The 9,783-nt window shown below is 48.7% G+C and overlaps 1 protein-coding gene across 9 annotated transcripts in view; it reads right to left on the minus strand.

Moving 5' to 3' along the window:
- The window catches only part of PAN3 (poly(A) specific ribonuclease subunit PAN3), an 80,258-nt gene extending 73,681 nt beyond the window's left edge, over nt 1-6,577 (minus strand). For 6 of the 9 annotated variants that reach the window (XR_014588451.1, XM_083849579.1, XM_083849581.1 and 3 more), the window contains exons 1-2: nt 5,900-6,551; nt 99-239 (exon numbers count right to left, since the gene is read on the minus strand). Coding sequence is in view for 8 of the 9 variants with exons in the window: in XM_083849579.1 (XP_083705705.1) it covers nt 99-239; nt 5,900-6,305 (547 nt within the window). In the remaining variant the exon portion in view is untranslated. Of the gene's footprint in view, nt 1-98; nt 240-5,899 lie in introns of all 9 variants that reach the window. The other 3 variants (XM_083849578.1, XM_083849580.1, XM_083849582.1) reach the window with 3 other exon arrangements.
- Between the last annotated feature and the right edge of the window lie 3,206 nt (nt 6,578-9,783).

Below are 9,783 nucleotides of genomic sequence, written 5' to 3' on the forward strand. Positions count from 1 at the left end.
CCCCTTTCCATCAGCTGCCTCGACACCAAGAGTTTTTTCAGCTTCTGAGGTCCTACAGAACTGCTTCTCCCTGCGTTTCTCACCCCAACCTCACTTACCATTCGTCCATTTTTCCCGCAGCAGTCTAAATTTGCTTCTAGGTGGTTCCTTACACAGGGAACTCTTTCTGAGCTGGTCCCCAAGGTCACTATTTTCTGTGCATTCAAATCCTTCCTGCAGGCCCACTCCTACAGTGATACCTACAAAAAATCAGTTATCTAATAACTGCTAGACAGAAACTAAATGGGGATGCTCAGTATCTTAAAAAAAAACATCATCAAAACTTCAAATTATTATAGCAATTATCACCTCTGAGTTTGCTCACAAGATGTCTATAACTATCCCCACCCCCCCCCCCCAAACACAGTTTTATCGTTGTCTTTGAAAGCGGAAAACAATCAAAACAGTAACAATGCCATTGTCATGTACTTCGATACCCAGCACGTGGTAGGTACTACCAGAAACAAATAAGTACCCATACTCCCAAGGGATCTGTAATGTCTGTGCAATATTTGGACTTGAATGTTTTCTCACCCAATAAAGAAACCCCCCAAAGTATATAAATACAGAAAAATCAGTTTCAAGCACAATTGCATGTTTTATTTTTTCCTGGAAATTTCACATGCTGAAACTGCCCCCTTATATATCCCAAATAACTTCGGGGATGTAAAAGCTTTTTCTCCTCTTTTCATCAACCCCTCCAATAAGTTTTCCATTTCTTCCCCATTTCCACATGAAACACAAAAGTGAGAAAATCCATGCCTATCATTTCCCAATTTCTGTTGTTGATATATGAAACGAGGCGATTAAGTGAATTCACCAATTTTCATTTACTCCCATGCATCTCCTAACTTGTTATTGTTTTTAAGTCTTCAATTCTCAATCGTTTAACAGTCTCCAGTTGTCCCAAATGTCTCGTCAATTCTCAGACTTGCCACCAATGTCTTAAAAAAAATATTTAGAGCAAAACAAAAATTGTATCTTCTATCAGCTCCTGGAAAAGGCACCAGGAATATTAAAACATGAGGCATCTCTCTAATAAGAAAACAGAGGTATATGACAACTAAAGAGCATCACTTGCTAAAAGGACAAGCAGGCCTGGAGAAGGAATTCTCAACCCTCTCTCCTGACTGCAATACCTGTTTTCTGTACTCAAGCAAAGAAGAAACAAACCCAGGGAAAAAGTGACTAGCACATGGCACACCACCAATATATTTACATTAAAAAGTTTGAGATACCTGTTTCTAAATATTTCAAGCTGTAAGTACTCAAACACTACCAGAGATGATAAAAAAAATCCGTATTTAGAATAATCCTGACCATTGTTTCATTGCGTTAAGAAGCGTAATCCAACAGATTACCTTTAATATCTATTTTGCTGAATGGCTTATCTTCCCATTTTCTCTATATCCACTATTTCATTTAGTTTGAAGAAGAATGGGCTGGTAGAGACTTAAACACCTTTAAAAAAAACAAACAGAATACAAATGTATGGCTCTTCCCACCCCAAGCCTAGCCTATTTATGGATTTACCAAAACCTAAGCCCTAATTCTCACTAAGCTAACTGCCAAGTGATTGCATACGGAGCTGCTACAGCGACCGTCAATACCCACTGCTGCTCTGACTGGCCTTCTAACACACAGCTTGCGGGCTGTGAAAACAGCAATCATGCTTTTATTAGGCTAACCCAACGCAACCCAAGCCTTCATCGTCCTCCTTTCCACCTCCTCACGGACAAAGCCTACGCGCAGACAGGTTTCCTCAGCAGCTGTGGAGAAACAGAGCAGTACTGCGGGTATGTTAAGGAAATAGGGGCCTGGTTTAAACGCCTTTTTCCTAGAGGAAGGCTTTTTGGGAGAGAACAAGACTCAGAAGCCTGGGAAGGAGAGGCAGCGGCAGCACTGTGCTCGTGGCCAGCTCCTGCGTGCTCCTCAGTGGACAGCAGCACCGGAGCCCGCTGCGGCAGAGCTGAGCACGCCTGCAGCGCTCAGCCCATCGGCCCTCCTCCGGGGCTGTGCTCAGACAAGTCAGGCACCAGGCTAAAGAGTCAGCACTCACGGTTACTGCTGTGTATCATGTGCTTCACAGCACAGAAAGCACTGCAGCAAGCAGCGAACGCTTCTATCAGTGCAATACAGCTTTTGTGAGGCCCATGTGCAGAAGAGTATTACATTTGTATTTATTCACTTTAGAGTAATTTCACAACTGCAGTTGTCTGTACAGCTTTAACTTGTCCAGCTTGTGTACAGACATGATAGATTTTAGTAACAGCGACAATTTTCTTTAGACCCTCCCTCGCACGGCACCAAGTGCTCTGGGAACCAGCCATCGGCAGGCAGTAACACAGGCTGCCAACCTGCCAACCTTTACACAAGGTGTAAAGCTTCAAACGGAACAGAGAGCAGACACAGGAGGAGAAATTTCTCATGCCTCTTACCTATCCTTTCCTGAGCTGCTCCTTAAAACCCTGTCCGTCATATCCTTCCCCCTAAATGCCAAGGAATGGTAATTTCCCCCTTGTCCACTCCTACAGTCCTCTCAGGTTAGATACCACTGCTACTCTGCCCGGTACCTGGGCTGACACTCAGGACTTGTGGCTATCAGAAGACCGCTGCGCGTAGGTTTTGGCCACTAACAAATCTCGAGGAAACTTTTTCTGATATTTTCTCCTTCCTTTTTTGGTTAGAGGTCCTATGTGAAAAGGACTTCTTTTTAAAATCAAACTTTGGTCAGGCAGTTAGCAGCTGTGCTTCTTATTTTGCAGACAGGCAGCTGGACACCTTGCACCCAGGAGGCCGAGCACTCACAGCACCAAAAGAGCAGGAACAGTGCTTTGAGCACATGTGCTTCAAATACAAAGTGCTTTAGGGGCAGGGGTGCTACCTTCTGAAAGTGGATGGAGTTCATCAGCATGGTCAGTCTCATTCCCCGAGAACATAAAAAGCCACAGCAGTCAGGCCAAAGACACATTTAGCCTTCTGCATCACCTCTGAGGCTGGACAATGGTGGGCATGTAGACAAAAGCATAAACTCGAGGTGAGGATGACGCAGAGGTTCCCTGAAGGCTCTCAACTATACATGGTAGAAAATGAGTTTGACTCAGAAATGATTTTTTTTTTCACATTTAATAGTCTAAGGAAGAGTTTTTTTCCAATAATATCTGATGACTTTTTGAACCCCTGTCAGATGTTAGTATCTAAACCATCTCTGGCACAGAACAGTTTAACCACACGCCATGTGAAGAAATCTCTGTTGGTTAGCTCTGGACATGTCACCTGCTTGTTTCACTTGATACCCTTGTACTGGAACACTTCTGCCCTGGAATATTTCTTGCATTTTTGCTGTACTTCTCCTTATCAATCAATGTTCCCATCACCTGTGTTCTGAAAACAAGTCAGTATTTGGGGAGTCTTTGCGATTACTACAGAAAAACCTATAAGCAAATTAATAATCCTGTACTCAAAGCAGGATTAGAGTAACACGCATGTTAGAATGAGGCGCTGACCCACTTTTAACAATAAATAGGACTGCACAGTTAATTACTCAATGAGCATTATCTGCTCCGTGCACTGAATGATGCTGGGGTCCGGTGAGGAAGAAGGGAGAGAAGGCAGCACACGCAGGTGCCTAACTGGAGGCCACCCCGATACTTCTGCATTAGGGAAGACGGGCAGTGAGACTGCACAGGAAGGATACCTTTTGGCACTTCCTAATTCCACATTCTTTAACCCAGAACTTTACTGTTTAATAGAAGTTGATATATAGCTTTCTACATCCGCAAAAATACAGCTTTCATTGCATCCACTTGGAAATTGTAATAGTAACACCGTGGGCCACCAGCAAAATGAGAATTTCAGAGATGAACTTGTCAGTAGCTATACTGGTCAGCTCCAGATTTTGAGCAAGTATCTTCCTTATTTCTTTCACAAATGCATACTGACGCAAGGAAGCTTAGAAGCAAGACTGGGCCCACTCTAATGCTCTTCATTTAGAATTTGTCTCTCCTTCCTTTCCTTACTCTTTTTTCCCAGGTAGACTCCTTGATATAAGACCCTCCCCCCAACTAGTCCAAGCCTTTGCCTCCTGTAACTTCAAGCGAGGTGCCTTTCCCTGCAGGGAATCACTGATAACTCTGCAGGGAGTTTGCCCATTCTTGGTGCCCTCACAACAGGGGCAACTGCTGAGAGCTCCATGCAGTTTTAAACCTCTGAGGGGCTGATACATACTCAAACACGTGGTTTCCAAATAGTTTAACTGCTCAGCAATATCAACTGTTGAGCACACAAACTCTGAGTTTTTTTCTTAGGTTTAGGACTTGAGCAACTTTTAGAGTTCTTTCTTATGAGAACAAATGAAGAAAATCCCTCATATAGAAGCTTTTATCCCCAGGTCAGCTTATAAACCCTCTCCACAAGCCTGGATACACTAGCTTAGCAGATTTTAACTATTTACTTTTACATTTTTATTCACCTACACATCTCACGCCTAATTCTGTTCAAAAAAAAAAAAACAAGCAGAGATCAAATGATAGCTGCTGAGTGTTTCCCATCTACCCGTAAAAAAAAAAAAAAGCAGCATAGACTTCACTTTGAACAACAGAAGTTTGATAAAACAATCAAAAATCGTATCTTTTAACAGAAAGCATTAAGCAATTCTATGTTTTAGGGTTCTCCTGGAAGAGTAGACATGACAGTGTTGTACTAATACAAGGTACTGTCCAGCTACCAACTACACGGACAATATCGCTCAATGGCACGAGCTCACTACACCTGGTGAAAAAGCAGTTACAAGTACCTGAAACGTATCGAGCGCTGAGAGCTATACACAGGATGTTCAACATGGCTGCATCTTAATTTCAGCAAAAGCACGGTTGTGGCCATTTAGCTGTTGAGTCACTTAATGTAAACAAATACCAGGTTTATGACAGAAATCAATAATGCAACCAAGCTTAATGTATTCATTTAGAGCGTGACATTTCTGAAGAAGCTTTAATAGCTTGCTGGACTTTGTTGTTTCAAGTGCTGCTGCTGCTTTCACTACAAACCGAACTGTTCTTAAAACCAGCTTGCTACAATCAGCATCTATTCAGCCACCACGAAACTGACCAGCAACTGCCCTGCAATGCACACAGGAACCCTGAACCCCTACCAGGTGAGAGCAAGCAGGGAATGAAGGCAGGAAAAAGTCAGAAACAATGTACAAGCAATTTCTCCTTGCAGCAGCGGATGGCTTGCACACATCTAAATTGTTACAGCTTTAGGATTTACAAAGTGACACGTGCCTGCGATGTAACAATATTTCAAGGGGAAGAAGGCTCAAAACTTCCAACAGCTGAGACCCAACTCCGGTCGCCTGGAGGAGCACACCAGGCAGCAGCTGCCCCTGCGCTACCACCCTCACAAGAGCGGTTCCCCAGCTGGGGGGGGGCTCCCTAAAGGCACCCCAAACCTAGCACCAGGGGCAGCCAATGCCCAGGAGCCCCCCAGGAGGGGGACAGGAGGGCATCCCCTCTCCAGCATCCCGTTTGCAAGGGGGGCTCCTGCCCTTTCTCCCCACACCCGTCCCCTCTCCCCGTCGGTCTGCCCCTGGCGGACGGGGCTAAGATGGAGGCACCGCATCCGGGTGGGGGGGGAGGAGGGGGGGGGCTGGGGGAACCCCCAAAAAACGCCCCCGGGGATGCAGACAGGCGGCCGGGGAGGCCCGGGGGAGGGCAGGGAGAGGCCCCGCCGCCACCATGGCTGTTATTTGTTTCCGGTAGCACCACAGCACGCTCGGGAGCCGCTTCCCCGGCAGGACCGGGGCGCCCCCCATCTCCCACCCACTCCCCACAGCCCCGGGGCCACCCCCGGCCCCACTCACTCGCCAGCCGCGGGCCGTCCAGCCCCCCGCCGCCGCTTCCTCCTCCTCCTCCTCCTCCTCCGCCGCCGCCTCCCGCCCCCAGCTCGGCTTTCTTAGGCCCCACCGCCGCCGCCGCCGGGCCCGGGCTGGCCCCGTGAGGCGAGTAACCGGGCCCGGCGGTGGCCGCCGGGGGGATGCCGAGGGGGAGCCCGCCGAGGGGAGCGGCGGCGGCGCCGGGCTCCTCATGCAGGAACTGGCACTCCTCGCCGTAGAAGCAGGTCTTGTCCTTGGCGTAGTACCGGCAGAACTTGAGCTTCACGGCCCCGCTGCTGGCGCTGCTGCTAACGCCGCCGGTCCCCGCCCCGCCGGCCGCCACCGGCCCCACCACCGGCGAGGGCGAGGAGCAGGGCAGGCCGCTGCTGTTCATGGCACCCGCCCCGCCGCCGGGGTCGGCACCATGGGGAAGGAGGGAGGGAGGGACGGGGCGGGGAGCGGGAAGGGGCGCGGGGACCGCCGTCACCCCGGGCTGCGGCTCCGAGGGAGGGAGGGAGAGGGAGGAGGGTGAGGGGGCGGGGGGGAGCCTCCGCTCCTCTCAGCGCGGCCGGGGGCGGCGGCGGCGGCGGCTCCTCGGCGCTCCCGGGGTTGTTTATGCCATTTTCCTCTTCCTCAGCGGCCGCCCGGGCGCGCCTGCGCCGGCGCGGGGCATGCCGGGTAGCGCCGGGCCGTGCCGAGCCGGGCCGGGGCAGGGGGCGTGAGGGGGAACCGGGGGGGAACCGGCGGGGAGCGGCCGCCGCGGGGACACCCCGCCGGGACACCCCGCCGGGCGGGCTGTGAGGGTGCGGGGCCGGCTCCCCCACCACAACGCGTTGGTTGCTCGCCTTGAGCGAGAAACGCGGCTGTTCCCCCTCAAAACGGCACCGAACTCCCATCCCTGGCTGCCCCGCGCGTCTGAGGGACCCTCCTCGGGCACAGGAGGGCTCGCCACCTCCGACGGGGTGCTCCAAGTGTTTCCCCGTGAGCGAGGAGGGTTTGCTGTGGGAGTCCTCGGTGACTCATCGCCACAGCGGCTCCAGGTTCTCTGAAATTTTCCTCAGAGTGCTGGCATCGCTCGCGGTGCAATCACCGAAGTGGTATATATATAGTGGGGGAAGCATATTTTAACGCGCGCTTGACAGTAGTTTGGTAAGAAAAGTGCTTGGTGTGGAACTAAGATCGCTTTTTTGTCTTTTGTTGTATCCTCTCTTAAAACAAAAAACAGTCTGCCTCCAAAGTGGTTTGACAGTTTGTGTGAAAAAAATAAATAAAAGAATAATAAGTGAGCTTTTAAATGTCACGCTGAAACCTTTCTTCCTCAGATGAAGTCTTCGAGAAGTAGTGGTGCCTTAAGCTGAAATCTCAAGTTCTTGCAGTCAGGAGGGCACCTTCTCCAAGCTTACAAGCCAGCTGAGAAAAAAAAAGCTGCTGCTTTGCAGAAAGAAGATTTGACAGAAAACTGGAGCAGAGCGAGGTGACAAGAGTTAACCTCCAATGGTAGCCTGGCATCCCAAGAAAACAATATGAAGGGCCTTATATTTCTGTTGTTCCCTAAAAATTTTCAGCCTTTTGCTTCCTTCAACTGTATATGGCAAAGGTGCTACAGATACAATGTTCCTATAAGTTTAGAAAAGTAGCAACAGGGAGGGAAGGCCCTGTTAGATTCTTTATTACAACGTCTCAGAAGGAGCTCCGATACAAACCACAGCGGGTTCCACAGTGAAGAGAGCCCTCGTAAAGGCTTCAACCATGAGAAATGTTTCAGTCAGAACATACACCGTCATAGATAACCAAAAGCAGTTTGCTTTAGTACACAAATCAGAGGCAGTCCCAGCAGCTTTTGCTGAGTGCTCACAGCAGTGCTTAGCTGTGTATCACTCAGACCACTGTCATTAGCGTTATTGCTCTGAGGGGTGAAGCCAAGGACTTGGTTGCACAGGGGGGCATTGCAGCTATGGGTGACACGTCCCTCAGCTCTTGCCGTGGCGAAAGGCAGGGCTGAAAGTGCATTAGTGCATTGCTTTCTCTCCCTTTATCCTGATCATCCATTCCCTGGGAAGGTACTAGAGAAGGGTAGAGTTCTCAGGCAGTTGAGGCTTTTGTGGGTTAGGGGTTTCACAGAGGGGAATGGGAAGCAGAAAGTGATATGCTGAGGTAACGCCAGGTGTGGGGAGCGAGAGGAACCCAATATCACCTGCAGCTGAAGTCCTATTCTCAGCAGTCTCTTTATCACACCTCATTCCAAGAATGATGTCCCCTGAAAAAAGCCCCTTCCCTCCAGAAAGATCAGACTGAGGGGCCAAGTTATAGATGCACATGAGGAGGCTGGAAGGGGTGCTTGAAAGATGTTAATAAAGGGAGAAGAAAAATTTCAGCTTTCACCCAGAGCTTTTCCAAGACCCGTGGATCTTTTATCCAGAGCTTTAGTACTGTGGATTTAATGGTATCAAGTTATCTTACAAGAGATTTCATGATACACATAGGGAAATAACTTTTCTGGGTAAACTGGTTGAGCATGAAATAAATTCTTCCAAGCAAAGACTTCAATTGTGTAGCCGCTCCCATCACTGAAGTGTATTCTAACCTGTGTTTTCAACCTTGTGAATCTGCTTTTCCCACAGCTCTTTTGCTGATCCATGCATATGTCTAATACTGCATATACACGGTAAGGTTAGGAACAAATGGGCTTGTGTATACACGACCCACATTTTTCTGTCTGCAAGCTGTGGTTGAGGCTGGAAACATTCACCGTGGATGCAGGAAGAGTTAAAACAGTGGACTGGGCAGTGGCACATGATTCTGCCAGCGAGGGTGCACAGGTAGCAATGAGATACGTGGTACAGAGCAATGGGTGTCTGGGTTCTCCTCCCCCCACGTCGGTGGAAGTGAGCATCAAATTCCTACCAAACATGAAATCAGCTTGGAAGTGTCCTTTGTCTTTTCTTGGCCAGCAGAGCAGAGCCAATAACGGGAAGAGGCTGCAGATGGCGTGAGCCTCTTTTTCTGGCCCTGGCAAGCTCTCACCTCTCCTGTCTCTTCGTTTCTGGTAAGGCTTTGACCTGAAGGCTGACCTGCAACTATTGAGTGTCCACGTGGGACCCTGACACTTTCTCATTAACTGTAACTATGTGTTCTCCTCCAGAATTTTATTTCCATTGCCTATTCCTGCTGGCCAGCCAGAATGCCACGGGAGTCCCATCAGCCATTCGGTGTCTTTGAACCTGCTCCACTGCCATGTGCAGTCCACAGAGATTTACTGGGCATTCCTGCAGAATAGTGACTGATGATGTTACCATTTTTTTTTGGCAAAACAAGTCCCCTGTTTATTGAAGCTGGCACCTCTACAGGGAACACTGCAGCTCCTCTCTTGGGCACACACACAGATTTACCTTTCACAAGATCCAGGGAGAAAGAAAAGGAGGAACAGACAGATGCCCCTGGGTCTTGTCCCAGTTTGTAGTCAAGTCATAAATGTGGTGTGCTTTTTGACCCAGAAAGGGGGAAATACTCTTGTATGCACGCATATAGACATAACCAAGTGACAGAGCTGTTGTGAGAGAACAAAACATGAGATTAAAAAAAGAAAGGGGGGGGGAGGAGGAGGAATCTTTGAGAAGGAAAGCCTTGCCAAGAGATCTTTTCCCCAGCCAAAGCAGGTTGCAAGTGCCAAATAGCTCTCCCCTAACATTAGATTCAGTGTTGAGAAAGCTGCGTCTGCTATTGAGAGTGACAGTTTCTCTTTGTGTTGACCCAAAATTGACATGTTCAGTAAATCATGTGGAAACAGATCCTGAAGTGCATGCTAAGCATCAAATAATACAAATGAATAACAATACCTTTCGAGTGATGGTGTTATACTAGCTCTTTTTTTT

This window comes from Anser anser, assembly GCF_964211835.1.
Source record: "Anser anser genome assembly, chromosome: 1".
Lineage (NCBI taxonomy): Eukaryota > Metazoa > Chordata > Aves > Anseriformes > Anatidae > Anser > Anser anser.